Source organism: Notamacropus eugenii, chromosome 6 (genome assembly GCF_028372415.1).
Source record: "Notamacropus eugenii isolate mMacEug1 chromosome 6, mMacEug1.pri_v2, whole genome shotgun sequence".
Classification (NCBI taxonomy): Eukaryota; Metazoa; Chordata; class Mammalia; order Diprotodontia; family Macropodidae; genus Notamacropus; species Notamacropus eugenii.
Genome location: NC_092877.1, coordinates 265,211,872 through 265,228,352, shown reverse-complemented (window position 1 = coordinate 265,228,352; position 16,481 = coordinate 265,211,872). Strand labels below are relative to the sequence as shown.

At 37.1% G+C, this 16,481-nt stretch overlaps 1 protein-coding gene across 1 annotated transcript in view; it reads right to left on the bottom strand.

Moving 5' to 3' along the window:
• The window catches only part of DIS3 (DIS3 homolog, exosome endoribonuclease and 3'-5' exoribonuclease), a 42,802-nt gene that overhangs the window by 18,552 nt on the left and 7,769 nt on the right, over window positions 1-16,481 (bottom strand). The window contains exons 3-8 of the mRNA XM_072622309.1: window positions 14,293-14,489; window positions 13,879-13,952; window positions 10,185-10,352; window positions 8,752-8,916; window positions 5,627-5,740; window positions 252-389 (exon numbers count right to left, since the gene is read on the bottom strand). Coding sequence (XP_072478410.1) covers window positions 252-389; window positions 5,627-5,740; window positions 8,752-8,916; window positions 10,185-10,352; window positions 13,879-13,952; window positions 14,293-14,489 — 856 coding nt within the window. The remainder of the gene's footprint in view (window positions 1-251; window positions 390-5,626; window positions 5,741-8,751; window positions 8,917-10,184; window positions 10,353-13,878; window positions 13,953-14,292; window positions 14,490-16,481) is intronic.

Genomic DNA, 16,481 nt, shown 5'->3' with positions numbered 1-16,481 from the left:
CCTGATTTTTTCTTAGTGACAAAAATCAGCCTTTTCATGAATTTATTTCTCATAGACACGGCTAAGCAAGCTATTGCAAACAATACTTTCACTTAGTTAATTCAGTTGAAAACAACATCACAGTTTATTGGATTACATGCATAAATTAACAAAATGAAGAGAATGGACAATAAATTTCAGTGCAAATTTCACATCATATGGATATTCTTTTAGACATTACAGAAAATATCTGTTCTCTAACAATAACTTACATTAGGATATCTAGAATTCTTGGGCCAACCGTCGATAGCAACAATAATTCTCTGTCCTTCTAAGGATGAAGCTTGTCTTGTTTCAATTCGAATCCGAGGTATCCTCCTGTCAGCAGGTGTAAAGAGATGTCTTCTTGACTACAGACAATACAGAAAACATTCCTCAAAAAAAGTAAACCTCACCCTATTCCACCATTCCAGTAAGAGGAAAAATAAATCCCTCCATTGGAACCTTTCACTGTTTCTCCTCCCACCTCCCTCAGGCAACTTGTTTCAACAGTCATTTCCTGTCTTCCACCTATAAATCCCTCCTCCAATGGCTCCTTCCCATCTGCTGGTAAACATCTTATTAAAAATCTTTTAAAGTCTTCCTTGATCCCTCTACTATCTACTATCTTACCTTTCCCTATTACTTCTTTAAAAAGCTGTCTTTACCTAGAGCCTCTCTTTCCTTAACCCTTTGAAACTGGCTTTCAACTCTAACCATTTTACTGAAACTTTAAACAACCAAAAGGTATTTATATGGTGCTTTACATGTTATTTCATTTGTTCCTCATAACAATCCTGTGAAATATATGCTATCATCTCCATTTTACCAATGAGAACACTGAGGCTGAAAGTTTACTGACTTGCACAGGGTCACACGACTAATTAAGTCTGAGGTAGGATTTGCGACCATATCTTCCAGTCTCCAGGTTCAGTGCACTGGCTCAAAGATCACAAATGACTTATTCTTTCACGGCTACAAGTGTACTAACTGGTGTTTTTTGTTTTTATATTACAATGAGAAATGTCTGAATATAACACCAACACACCACCTCAGGGACTCTTCGCCTTCCTTATAACAGAAAATGAATTAAGCAAAACCAAGATGTAGGTACTACACCTGACAGTGTAAGAAATATTCTGTACCCAAGATCTCCCAGTGAAAGACATGATTTCTACAAGGCCAAGACTGCTTCATTTCCGTATTCTCTGCATTTACGTTACTATAATTGTGCTTTCCCTGTTCTCCTCACGTCACTTTAGTTCACCTTCTGATGTCATCACCTGCTTCTTCACAAATTTATCATTTTATATGGCACAAGTAATATGACACAATTTATTCAGTCACTTCTCAACCAATGGATATTCGCTTTGTTTCTAGTTTTTTTTGCTGGCACCAGAAATGCTGCAATGAATGTTTTAGTATCTATGGGCCTCTGACACAGATTGCTGGGTCAAAGGGTATGGATTTTTCAGACATTTTCTTGAACATAATCCTAAATGGTTTTCTAGAAATGGTTCCAGAATTTATAACTCCATCAATAGTATTTTACTGTACCCATCTTTCCATGGCCTCTCTAATGTTGAGCACTTCTGCCTGTTATCTTTGTCGGTCAGTGGAGTGTGTAGTGAAAACACAGTTGTTTTCATTTAGATCTCTTACTCTGGACCTGAAAAAATCCCTCATATGGATGTTGAGAGTTTACAACACCAATGACACTAATTCAAACCTCCAATTTCTTTTTTCACTCCTCATACTCTCTCACTTTGAAGCTTCTCAGCATTCTGGCTACATCTACTCAATATTATCTCCTCCTTTGGCTTCAGAAAACCACCTTGTCTTGGTTTTCTGCCTACCTCCCTAATCGCTCAACTACTTCCTTTTCTTCTTTCTAATCCTCTAAAATGAGCATTCCCAGGATCTGTGTTCTTTTGGCCCTCTTTTCTTCTCTTTCTACATTCCCTCTCTACACAATTTATTTTAAACCCATAGTTTGCACTGTCTCTAAGCAGATGGCTCCCAAATTTCTATCTCCAGCCTTGAACTCTTTTCTCAGTTCTAAGCCTATACTTTGAACTGCCTGCCTTCAGGACATCTCCACTCAGATGCCTAAACAGCTCAAATGCAACATGTCCAATACAAGAATGATATTTTTCCTGCAAATTTGTTCCTTAAGATTTCGCTATTTTTGTCTGATACCACTCCTACCTTCGTAACTTCAAATAACCTTTGACCCAAACACATCCTGTGCTCTCCTACTGCTACTGCCTTGGTTCATATTATTTACAATGTTTATAGCATACTATCCCTACTTAAACCATACACAGAATCCTGGTAATGGATTTACCTCAAAGACCATTAATTCTACCTTGTACCTGACCAACAAACCCACCTATAATAGCTCTAATAAGTGGTCATCCAATACTTGAAAAGTGAGGGAAAGTGAGGGAAAACCTCTTACCTCCCATTTTGATCAACTGGTGAACCAGTTTAACTCTTCACTGTCTTCTTCTACTGAGTCCCTGGCCCCCTAATCTAGTCACTGATTGTGCCGGGCCAAGTCTAAGCCTTGGATCATTCCCATCATCCACTGCCTTCACTTTCATACACATGCTGCTGAACAAAAGTTGAAAAAAAGTGCAAATCTTCTGATTGGGCCCACTAAAAATTTGTTCTATCTCAACTGAGCCCTCACTGCTACTAGACAATCTTTCTACATTTCCCTTATTCCTATTTTCCACAGAAGCTCTTCAAGTCCTTTTCATCCCTCCTCAAACCTTCCGTGGCTCCCCCTCCCATCATCCTCTTGGCTAAGAACCTTGCCTCCTATTTTACTGAAAAACACGGAGGCCACTTAGAGATGTTTCTCTGTTTTCCTCCTCATCATCACTCAGATGTCTTAGGCCATTAACATCACTCCTGTCTCAAACTAAGAGCTGGTCCAACTCCTTGCAAAGGCAAACCCCTCTACCTGCACAAATGATCTCACTCCATACCTTCTTCCCCAGCAGACTGCCTCCTCTCTCGTCCCCATTCTCTCATTTATCTTCAGGCTCTCTCTATCTACTGGCTACTTTCCTACTGCCCACTATTGTCCTATACTCTTCTATCTTTTGTGGCTTAATTCCTTGAAGGTGCAGCTAGGTGGTGGAGTGGATAGAGCACCAGTGCAGGAGTCAGGAGGATCTGAGTTCAAATCTCACCTCAAACACTTGACACTCACTAGCTCTGTGACCTTGGGCAAGTCACTTAACCCCAACTGCCTCATCCTGGGTCATCTCCAGTCATCCTGATGAATATGGTCACTGGATTCAGATGGCTCTGGAGGAGAAGTGAGGCTGGTGACCTGCACAGCCCTCACTCACTCAATAAAAAGTCAAGTGCAAGTCATGTCATTATTCTCTGATGGCATGGTTTTCTTTGGCAATGAAGGACGAACACACAAGTCCTTGAGAAAACCATTTACAACAGATGCTTCCACTTCCTCTCCTCCTGCTCTCTTAACTCTCTGCAGTCTGGCTTCTTATCTCCTCAATCAATAGAAACTGCTTTCTCTAAAATTACCGGTGATCTCCTAACTGCCAAATGCCTTTTCTTAATCCCTATTCTTCTTGACTTCTCTGCAACTACTGATGCTCTCTCTAAGGTTGTGGGATACCACCTCTTTCCTGGTTCTCTTTTTCTCTATCTGACTATCCTCAAGTCTCCTTTACTGGATCCTCATCCAGGTTATACCCACCAATTGTGGGTGCCCCACAGGGCTCTGTGCTGGGGCTTCTCTCTATGCTGACCTCCAGTTGTGCATCTTAAAACTGCCTTTGAGAAATCTTGAAATGGATGTCCAAGAGTCATCTTAGAACTCAAGGTGTCCAGATGTGAATGCAGTATCTTTCCCCTTAAGTCCTATCCCCGTACAAACTTCCCTATTCTTTTCTAGAGCACTACTATCCTCGTAGATACCCGGGTTTGAAACCTAGGTGTTATCTCTGATTCCTCACTATTTCTCACCCTTCACATCTAATCTTTGCCAAGACCTATCAATTTTACTCCTCTAACATCTCTCAAATAAAGCCCTCTTTATTCTTTCCCTTGATACTGCTACCACTTTGGTGCAGATTCTCATCACCTCATACCTGGACTCCTGCAATAGCATTCTGGTTGGTCTTTCCACCTCAAGTCTCTTCCTACTCCACTTCATGCTCCATTCAGCTGAAAAAAGTATTTTCCTACAGCATTGGTCCAACCATGTCACCCTCATCTTTAATAAAGTCTGGTAGTTTCCTACTACCTCTAGATTCATGCAATACCCTCTGTTTGGCATTCAAAGTCCTTCATAATCTAATTTCCTCCACCTTTCTAGTCTTCTTAGACCATACTCCCTGCCACATATTCTTTGATCCAGTGACAATGGCCTCCTGGCTGTTCCATGAACAAGATGCTCCATCTCTTGGCTCCAGGCATTATCTCTGGCTGTCCTCAATACTAAGAACGACCTCCTCTCTTTATCTGTCTCCTGGTTTACTTCAAATCCAAGCCAAAATTCCATACTGCACAGAAAGTCTTTCCCAATCCTTTTTATTCTAGTGTCTTCTCTCTTAATTATTTACTATTTATTCTGTATATATCTTGTTTGTACATATGTTTGCTTGTCTTCTCCATTAGACTGTGAGGTCGTAGAAGACAGGGACTCTTCTTTGCCTTTCTATCCTTGGCATTTATACATAGTAATTGGCACACAGAAGACACTTAATAAATGCTCATTTGACAGCTCTAAGTCTTACACTGAATATTGTATTCTGGGGCACCTACAATTAGTGAGCATAACTAGGAATACAATGAATGAAAATTTAGACCTCTGAAACTTCCATTATTCGATGGAAAATTCCATCAATTGATGCCAAACAGAACAGACTGCATCCCTTTTCCCTTGAAGGGCTGTATGTTCTCCTTAAATCTTTGTTTTCCCAGAAGGCATCTCGCATTCTTTCATTTGACCATATATAGAATGTTCCCCATTCTATATCAGCAAAGTGAAAAGCAGCTTTTTAAATGTTCCCCCGGAAACCTGGTAGCAATTAGTGAATAAAAAATTCTATGCATAGTTTATAAAGTTTAGAAGAATTATCACCTCCCTCAATCTGGGTACTATATTTAGGACAACATTTGCTTTTTTAGTTGCCATGTCACACTTAACTCATTTTGTGATTGCAGTACATTAAAAAATGTGTAAAATCCTTTTATATGAATGTATTCTCTGTTAGACCACTACCCTCCTCCTTTAAAGTACTACTCAGATGCCAGCTTTCCTATGAGTCCTTACCTGGTCCTACTCAGTCTGGACTTTCTCCTTCGTAATTCACAAAATACTGCATTTTGCAACTTTTAAAATGCAATTATCACGGAACACTGTGTATGAGCTATGTTTTGTCTTATCCAGTTACTAACTTATAACTGATCCACGAAAGCCAGGACAATATCTTACCTAAATGTTATATATCCCCTAGCATCTAGCATAGTATTTTGTACACAGTAGGCATTTAATAAATGATTGCTGAATTAAGTTCATATAAGCATTTCAAATACTGCTAAAAAGAATGTTTTCACTTACCTCCTTAATATCAGACTTGGAAAGCATGCCACAAAAAGGCCTCCAGTTCCGCTTTATTATTCCGACCACTCTTCCTGAAGGTCTTAACATTTTCTCATTTATAGCAGTCTTCAGCTGTGATTTAAAAATAAAAAGAGGACTAAGTTTTTAGCCATTTTCCCATTAACAAAAGAAATGAGTTTTTCAAGAATATATGTAAATAAATATTGCAGTGTTCAAGCCCTAAATTATGACATCACAATAAACTGTATTAACTCTAAAATTCTGTGGAACAGTGCGACCAACCTTTCAAAGGAGCTTTATCCACAAGGAAGCAGTAGATGCCAAACCAACAAAACTGCAACTAAATATCTAAAACCAGATGCCATAGGAATTCCAGTACGACTCTATTTTCTCTAGGGTCGAGTACAAATTTCTTTGTTTAAAAACACTCAAAACCTTCTTGAGTATGGCTCCAGTATACTTTTACAGCCTCATTATACCTCATTATGCTTGACTATTCTTCGTGCTCAGCTGGTTCTCTTGCTGTTCTTCATGTCGAGCACTCCATTTCCCATCTCTGGCTTTACATGGGTTATATCCCATGCCTACAATTCACTCACTCCTTAGTATCAATTCTTAGAAGCCCTAATTTCCTTCAAAGCTCAGATCAAGAAATACCTACATGAGATCTTTCTTAAACTCCTGAGATATTAGTACTATCACCTTACATTAAATTTATTACTGTATACATGTGTATCCCCTAGAAGAATGTAATATCCTAAAGGAAAGATCTATTTCAACTTTTGTCTGTGTGTCTCCACCACCTACCACAGAGCCTAACACATGTAGGGCTTAATGAATTATTGCTTACTGATGATGGTAAAAAGAAGATCTTTTTTATTTTAATATAATATTGTGTTGGCTATATAGTCCTATAAGCAAAAGAGGATATGTAACTAGATTTTTTAATGGGCCTTATCATGATTTTCACCTGCAATTGAGAAAAACAAATCAGGAATAAATATTATCTGTTACCAGAAAAAATTTCCTACTATCAAGGACCTTCTATCTGACAAGCTAGACTTTCTATCTGATGACAATCAGATAGAAAGGAAGAATGCAGTACAGTGAAAAGTCTGGGATTCTATCCTGCAACCACGACAACAAACTAGCTCTGCTGTTGTGTGCAGGTCACTGAATCACTCTGGGCTTCAGTTTCTCCCCTCTCTCTGTAAAATGAGGAAGTATACAGACGAGCTCTAAGCTTCCTCTAGTTCTAAATTCTATGACTCCATATCAAAAGGGTAATTACAAGAAGGATCAAAAGGAGTCTATACAAACAACATCTTCACCTGCAGCACAACATACACACACTCTGAGGACAAAATTAAGAATAAAAGTCCACTGGAGCTGATTTATGGGCAGACCCTGACCTGGCCAGGTGTTCTCTTCTCCCCACCATCCAGCTTCTCAAGCTCTTGTTCCCGTTCTATATCAAGAAGATCAGCCTGATGGCCAACTGCCAGGCACCCAGGAAACCCTAGAGAGCTTCTCACATGACCACCATTTTCATCACTCTTCTCTGCCTCCCCTCCTTCTTGGGGGCAGCCATATTCCTCTCCTATGCTATCTGGCAAGTGAGGCCCTCCCCGTGGCCTCTCCCAGACCTTGGACACTATCTATGAGGCTGGCAAAGTCTGGATTCATCACCTGGAGGAGTCCAGTCCCAGTGTTACATGGTTTACCTGGATCCACCAGTATCTGATGGAAAATACCTTTTTTATTTTCCTGATATTAGCTGTGCTTCTAGCTGTGATCTACTTCAATATCCAGGTGGTGAAGGGAGAGCAGAAAGTTATCTACCTCCTCAAGGAGCAGATTAGTAATGAGGGAGAGGGCAAAAATCTTCCTTATCAACAACTTTACTCCATTTATGAGAAGAGGGCAACCTCCAGCTAAGGGTCTGAAGCAAAGAGTCTGTAGCTCTTTTCAATTTTACTTGAAGTATACTCATGGCTGAAGAACATTGACTAGACCAGAGAAGAACCACTGAAGCTGGGAATTAATTCAGCAATGACTTCCACCCCTTCTCCCCATTTTATTTCTTCCAGTTTACTATGGACTGGCTTGACATAGTATTTACTTGAAATAAATAGTGTTTTTATTTTGTTTTTCAAAAAAAAAAAGAATGAAAGTCCTGAGCATATCATTCAGGTTGGGAACAAATATAGAGCCACTACAAATTCTGCTTGGAATAAGATATTCTAAAACTCATAAAAATGAAATAAAAAAATCAAAATATTTATGACATATACTCTTAACTCCATGTCCTTGATGATGATAAACTTTTGAAACTATCCTTTCTCATACTAGGTCAAACTGATGATGGTAAAATAGCTGAAAATATATAGGAAAACAGCAATAATAGAGAAAATTTGAGAAACATCCAATAAAAGGGCCACAGGGTTATACTTTTGTGTAAAGGGAAATTTAGGATAATAAAATAGACTAAACTGTAACCTATAGTACTACTGTATTTTTAAGTAATTTTAAAAATTGGATTTACCTGGATGTCAGTTAATAGAAATATAAGATCAACAGCTAGAAGTAATACTAGAGATGACCTAGTCCCATCTTGCTATTTTACAGATGAGAAAAGTGTCCAGACTTTACAGATGGTTTATTCAATATCACACAAGAACACAGCTCAGATTCAAATGCAAGTCCTATGATTAAAAATTCTGATTTCTTTCCACTATACGTTGCCTCTACCTAATTGACTTTAAATTCATGCATTTCAAGTTTTGGTGGTCTCTTTGTATCTGAGCCAATTTTGTGTAGTAAATGACCAAAAAACCCCAAAATGCTAAAATATTTCTGCGCTTTATGAGTATTTAGCCGTTTTACTCAAAAATAGACAGACTTTATATCTGATTTCTTTTTAAAATAGTCTGTTCAAAACATATACTGAAATCTACTTGTGATCTATCTCAGTGATTTGGAAGTATATTTCAGGGGAAAAAATGGCATATTACAAAAGTTACACAGAGTTTAAAATTTTAATTTTTAAAACACTATGAAGTTTATCTTAACTAGTCATAAAGAGAAATAAAACTGAGCAGAAAACCTGTTTAATTTCATACAGTGTTTTCTTTCTCTTCTTCATCTTCAACATCATCACCATTTTGACCTTCATCTTGCAGGACCACAGAAGATGGGGCTACCCACTGACTTTTGGGTAAAACCTCCACAGCTACTATGTCCTCATGAATAGCTCGGTTCAAGTTTCTAAGTCCTTGGAGGATGATCTGTATAAAAAGAGTAAAAGAAAGAGAAACGATCACATTATTCAACGAAAATGTGTCCAAATTTAACCTACACTAATAAGTGTACACTGCATGCTCGATCTCCATCTCCTTCAATTATCTCCAATGATTAGCCATGATAGGATTATTTTTAAAAATTATTTTGAGCTAAACATTACTTTTTGTTATTACTATATTTACTGAATGTTCCCTGTGTATTTTAAAAATGAAAGGGTGAAATATTTTATGTTTTCTCATAGTAACAAAACAAAGCAAGGAAGGTAGAGAGAGCAGTTTCTGCCATGTAACCTGGGGAAAACTGTTTAAATAGCACTCAAATGCAAGAGGAGTTGTTATAAAGGATAATAAGCATACTGGCTAGAACGTTGGACTGAAGTTTAAGACTTTCCTAAGACACTTACTAGCGCTGTGACTCCAGATAGGTTACTTAACCCCTTAGCCTCAGTTTCTTTACCTATAAAACGGTAACACAAGCACCTGCTACAATGCGTAGAATAGGAGAATCAAATGAGTAAATAAAGCACAGGACCTAGGGTCAGGAAGACCTGAGTTTAAATTTGGCCTCAGAAACTTACCAGCTGTGTTACCGTGGGCAACTCATTTCCCTTCTGCTTAACTCAGTTTCCTCATCTGTAAAATGAGAATTATAATAGCCCCTACTTCTCAGGATCATGGTGAGGCCTAAATGAGGTAATAATGGCCCTTCCTACAGCTTCTGGAACATAGCAGGGCTGCACAAATGTGATTATTCCTGTTGTTCAGCTGTGTCTGGCTCTTTATGACCTTATTTGGGGTTTTCTTGGCAAAGATACTGGAGTTTGTCATTTCCTTCTCCAGCTCACTTCACAGATGGGAAATTGAGGCAAACAGGGGTAAGTGACTTTTCTAGGGTCACACATCTCTGTAACTGTTTGAGGCCAGATTTGCACACACAAAGGGGAGTCTTCCTGATTCCAGAACAGCGCTCTATCTACTACACCACCTACCTGTCTTATTATTATTAAGAACTACATAAATCTTGTTATTATGAACAGTGAGCAAAATGGACAGTAAGTTTAGTCCAGGCAAGATCAAACTAAGTCATACAAAGGGAATGAATACATTGGTACCCAAGGCCTTGATAACTTCCCCCAAAGTGACAAAATGAAAAGGATATGAGCAAATCCAAATCATTATACTAAAGCATGTTAAATACACGCTGCATGTGTGAGGTGAGAGAAAAAGTAATGCAGTGCATATTCCAAACTTGCCTCTCTGTTCTCTTCCTCATCTCCATGAACCCATACTGTTGCTTCAAGATAATTCTCTCTACTTGCTCTGAATGTTCCTTGAAGGTATGCACCAGATTTTATGCCTTGCTGTAATTTACTTAGGGGAAGATGCTCTGGAAATATTACTTTCCGGCTTTCTATTTCATTCTGTGAAATAAAACAAACAAAAAAAAAAATGAAGTTAGTAATAATACACTCAAACCTATTTTCAATAGTAAGTCACAGAAAACTCTTTCCAATTTAAAAATAAGATGTATATTTAATGTTTATTCAAATAAAAGTGAAACAGAACAATTTTATATGTTGAAAGCACTAAAGTAAATATAAAGGGAGGGTTGCTTTTTACTCAATATGTTGGTATTAAGAAAAAAAGGAATTAAAATAAAGGAAACTCCAGAGTATGGTATACCAAATGCCCATCAGCACAAAAGGAACAAATAGACAATATTTTGACCTCTCTCCTAGTGTCATATTTCCACCAATCCTCTGGTCACTTCTATCAAGCTGTCCTGCTGCCTCCTATATTGAAGAATAGAAAGGACACCAATCTAAGGAAGCAAGAGACCTGGTTTTTACCCCAACTTTATCACCATTTTTGTCACCTTGAGCAAGTCGCACCTTTCCTACACCCTGACTTCATTAATTAAGTGACTGGACAGACAAGATTTATATCTAATTCCTCCTGACTCTAAAAATTCCATTACTCTAAATACAAATTTCTCATTCCCTCCCTTCCACAAAATTGTTTCTCTATTATGTTTTTTCTCATTTCTGTCCATTACATAGCATCTTGTCTCCAGTAATCTTGGAGTCATCTTTGATTCCCCTTTCCTCCTTTGTCCTCCATATTATATCACTGAGTTACCAAGTCATATTAATTCCTTCTTCACAATATAACTAAAATTCATCTTTTCCTTTTCATTCCCATAACTAAAGACTTTATTTTTTCATTTTTAAAACTTCACTTTAAAACTTCTATGAGAACATATTTAGATCTTCAAGATGAATGGTGGGATAATAAAGACTTACTATAGTATCCAACTACTCTGGCTTCAGTTTCTCCTTCCTCTAATTTATCCTACATACTTTTACCATATTCATTCCTTCAAACACTGTCATTCTTAAATTTATAAACTATTGAAGGTTTTGAATGAGAAAGTTGTAACTACTTAACTACAAGATCATAGATTACCCTGGAAGGGATCTTAGATCCTCTCATTTTATAGATGAAGAAACTGAGGCAGAGAGAGAATAAGTGCCTGAGGAGGGATTTGAACTCAGATTTTCTTCACTTCAAGTCCAGTGTTCTATAGTTCGCTGTACTGCATAGCCTCTCTACTTCAAGCACCTTCACAAATAGGTTCCCACCTTCCTTTTCAGTTCTATTATCGCCCTACACAAATATTCCGGTCTAGTCAAGTGGGTTAATCAGAGTTTCTTAACATAATAACACAAGTTCTACATAAATATTTCCGAGTAAAATTAAAGTGATCTATAATAGCTGGTATTTATATGCATACTATAAAGTTTGTAAAACACTTTACAAATATTATCTGGGATGTAAGTATCACTTTACAGATGAGGGAGTTAAGGTAGACAAAAGTTAAATGACTTGCCCAGGGTCACATAGCTACTGAGTGCCTGAGGCTGAATTTAGATTTAGGTCTGATACATTCCAGGTCCAGGACTCTAGTCACTTGTCACTCAGCTGCTTTTCGTCTGTGTAATGACAATCACAGGCTATTGTGACAGTTTTTATTGTGGCTTATCTTTTTCCCTAAAGCCTGCTTCTTCTCCTCAGTTCACTATTTGCCAAGGGCACCATCATGAGCTCAACTTCCCAATGTTACAAGTTATGGTTTTCTTTTTTAATATCATAAGGTGAGAAGGAAACACAAGTTGTCAAGTCTTCACTATCACATCCCTGCAACATCACTTGCTGTCTCTGGATATCCCAGCAAAGGCCCATAGTCCATTCTCCTGGAATACTACAAGAGTCTCCTTTAAGATCTTCCCACCATGATTCTTTCTTCCCTTCATGCTCTTAAAAACTATTCCATGGAAATTAAGGGGATGCTCCTCAACCGAGGAACGGCTGAACAAGTTGTGGTATATGAACGTAATGGAATACTACTGTTGCGTAAGAAATGGTGAGCAGGTAGACTTAACAGAAAAACCTGGAAAGACTTGTATGAACTGATGCTGAGTGAAGAGAACCAGAACAATGCACACAATAAAAACAACACTGTGTGATGACCAACAGTGTTAGATTTAGCTTTTCTGAACAATGTAATGATCTAACAAAATTCCAGAAGACCCATGATGGAAAATGCTATCTACATCCAGAAAAGGAACTATGGAGTCTGCATGTAAATCACAGTTTTCTCTTTTTTCTCTTTCTCATGGTTTTTTCCTTTTGTTCTCATTCTTCTTCCACATGACTAATGTGGAAATATGTTTAATGTGACTGTACATGTATAGCCTACATGAGAATGCACGCCATCTTGGGGAAGAGGAGATAAAAAATGTACACCTCAAAATCTTATAAAAATAAATGCTGAAAACTAAAAGTAATTTTAAAAAACTATTCAAAACCCTTTCAACTGCTCTCTACTCTCCACTGAGGAAAGCTGCCTTGTGTGCCTACCAGGCATACAAGACTCACCACAGCTTGGGGCTCCTCTTTGTCCAGTCTCATCCAAAAGCACTCTTCTGTGTTCCAGCTGAAATAGCCCGCTCTTTATCTCCTGTACTTGCTGCACTCTCTGTCACCTTAGTCTTTGCTCTGTTCCCTATTTCTGTCGTCCCCCTGCCCCTACTCTTCTTTATCTTTTCCTTAAAGCCAAAATTAAATGCCATCTCCTCCAGGAAGTCTTTCCTGATCCAACTGGTTGGTGATGATATTCCTGTCCTCAGATGTCAAACTGGACTTTGATGATCACCTCTCTCGTATTTATCTGTACCATTATCCATCTGTACACTTCTATCTCCTCCCCCATATTTATGTCTTCATTCAGCACCTAGCATAGTGCTTTATGTGTAGTTAATTAAAAATTTTTATTATTTAACTTTTCACAAACTTATTCTTATACTTTGCTACCCCCACTACACTGTATTGTGGGGCTTTCTGGTATGCTTATACATAGCTGGCACTGAAATGATTTAACTGTAGGAGATCGCAGAACAAATAAACATCTTGGCTCCAATTCTGATAAATAGAAGCATGAGTAAAATTAATTAGCTTTTATACTAGAATAAATAAAACATTACTGAGACATATAGAAGTTTTACCACAATGGTATTTTATCTATTCCTCTAAGAACCTATTCATCCCTGATCTCCCTGACAAACTGTTTGACAAAAAGGAAACAGGATTCACAAAGGAGTTAGGCATCAGACTCTAGCTGAAATATAAAGGAGTACCTTGAATTCTGAGAACTCAGATTCCAACTTTTTGTGGCAGTCATATTGAAAAGATTAACATAACATCAGTAATTATTTCCAATAGAACTCTTAGTATCTCTTACTTATCAGTAATTATACTTTTTAAACTTCATAATTTTAGGCTCACATCCCAAAGTTGTCAAATTGCATGCTTCAATCAATACTTCTACTTTTAAAAAATTTAAAAAAAAGAAAAAGAAAAAGAAAAAACCACAAGCACAAGTCATACCCTTTCATCAGAGAGACAAGCAAGACGATCTACAAGTTCAGGGTTTGCTGTTAGGCTTTTTATGTATTCTTCACCTGAAAAATAAATTTTTTGTGATAAAAACATTAAAAAATAAGTAGAAATAGTATATGTAGAGGGTAATTGTACTTATCCAAGTCTATGAACAATGATTTAAGTTTCCTCTGGGCGTAAAGTCTCTGTAAAGAAGGGGTAGCTGCCCATATCAGGAAACAGAGGGAGGGAAAACATACATACTATTATCTTTCACAAGCTCCTTAGCTTAAAGACTTCTGACAATATAAAAAAGTACATAGTGATCAAGCTAATGGCTTTATAATATGTCACAGGACTGGCTAGGAATGACTTTTATTTACATCTGAAAATTAGTAGTAAGCAGAATAAATAATGACTTACATGTATAAGCTGGTATCCCCTCTTCTACTGCCTTCTCTTTATTTTTTATGTCATTTGTTATAAAGATAACTTGGGGATGATTCTCATCTGCTGTAATTTTCTTCATGTGTTCATTGTACCACTTTGCTGCTACTCGGATTGCTCTGTCATTCCGATCATTAGCATTTTCCCCTTGTTCTTGTTCTACATATGTTTCTCTAGATATGAAAGACAAATCAAAAGCCTGAAAGCAGCACATAAGTGAACCAATCAAGTATCTCTATTTTGGTGACAAAGTTTTGTGAGCTTTTTAAAACTCTTGTCACTAAATTTGTAAAAATCAACTATATCAATTTATATCAATGGTAAATACCTTTTCTTAAAATACTCTTGCAATTTATTCCTTAAGAAAGACCAGAATCTAAGGAAGTCAGTTTTACTGAGCCTTTAATATAAATATTAAAACAAATATATGTCATCAGAAAAGAAAAAATATAACCTAATTAACATGGCAAATGAAAAGCATATCAACTAGAGCATTACTCCACAGCACTCAAATAGCTATCCAAAGGTAACAGGGAAAACACTAAACATATAGTAATTTCCCTGTCCCTAAAATGTCTCTCTCCCATTTCTACCAGTTGCAATTCTATTTTTGAAGGTCCAGATCAAATGTTACCTCATCAATGAAGTCCACTCCCAACCCTCCTTTAGCAATGATCATTTTCTACTTGGACCAAAAATACTTGGGTTTGCACTACTCCTTGACATTCTTTCCATATGTGTTGCATGTTCTCTTAGATTACAGGATCCATGAGGGTACAGATATCATAAGAAATTTTACTGAGTCTTTATACTCCAGCACATAATACAATGTCTATCACAACTTAGGCTACCATCTATGAAAACGATTTATATACTTAAAATATAAAGATATTTAAACTACACTCAACATATTTAAATTGTACTCAATTAAATGAAGCTATAAAGGACTATTACTAATAAGCATTTATGGTGGCAGATGTCTGATTCTTAAAATACTTTCAGAGGTGAGAACATAGTTCAACACTACTGGAAATGAGTGGATAATCACACTACATTTTTTATGAATTCCTTAAGATAAGAAATTTTTCATTTTAAAGTCAAAAACAAGTATTTTTTAAATTTTTTAAAATTTAATTAACCTATTTGTTTTCAGTTTTCAACAATCACTTCCATAAGTTTTTCTCCCCCTTCCCTCCCCAAGACAGGATACAATCTTATATGGGTTCTACACTTATATTCTTATTAAACATATTTTCACATTAGTCATGTAGCATAGAGGAATTAAAACGAATGAGAGAAACCATGAGAAAAATCAAAACAAAACATAACACAAGAGAAAATAGTCTGCTTCATTCTGCGTTCTGATTCCATAGTTCTTTCTCTGGATGTGGATGGCATTTTGCCTCAAGAGTTCTTTGGGAATGTTTTAGGTCCTTGCATTGCTGTGAAGGGCTTAGTCTATCAGAAACAGTCCTCGTACACTGTGGCTGTTACTGCATATAATGTTCTCCTGGTTCTGCTTATTTCACTCAGCATCAGTTCATGTAAGTTTTTCCAGTGGAATAAAATTTTTTAAAAAGGAACAGAAAAAAGTTTAGGTATCATCTGAAATAATAAGTTGGTATAGTATTTCCTATTCCTAAAGGATCTTAAAGCATTTAAACAGTATAGAATAAATTTGCCAAAGCACCTAACCAAAGTCATCACTTTGGGGAAACAGAGATTGATAGATGATACTTAACACTCCATGAAAGCTACAAAGAAATGTAATTATAATTCATATATGCCTTCATATGACTTTAATACTTCAAGAACCTGTGACTTCACTGTTGTGGACACTCACTCCACTGATGACAGACTGCAGCTCCTTCATGTCTTAGGAGACTTCATGAGTGGCTGAGTAAGAAACCTCTCTATATATTGCTAGGATTGTCCTCAGATGCCAGAGCCTTTCCTCCTTGTGCTTGAATAGAATGGTTTTTAAGAAGCCAAGCAGCATGAGGAAAGCAGGAGTCTCCACAAGAGGAAGGTAATTTATGATGATATTTTAACATATATACTAATGATCAAATTGATATGTATATTCCTATTCACCTTCTTCCAATTCTATCCATTTGAACTCTCAAAAACAACCAAAAAAGACCCAAAAATAAAATCAATGATAT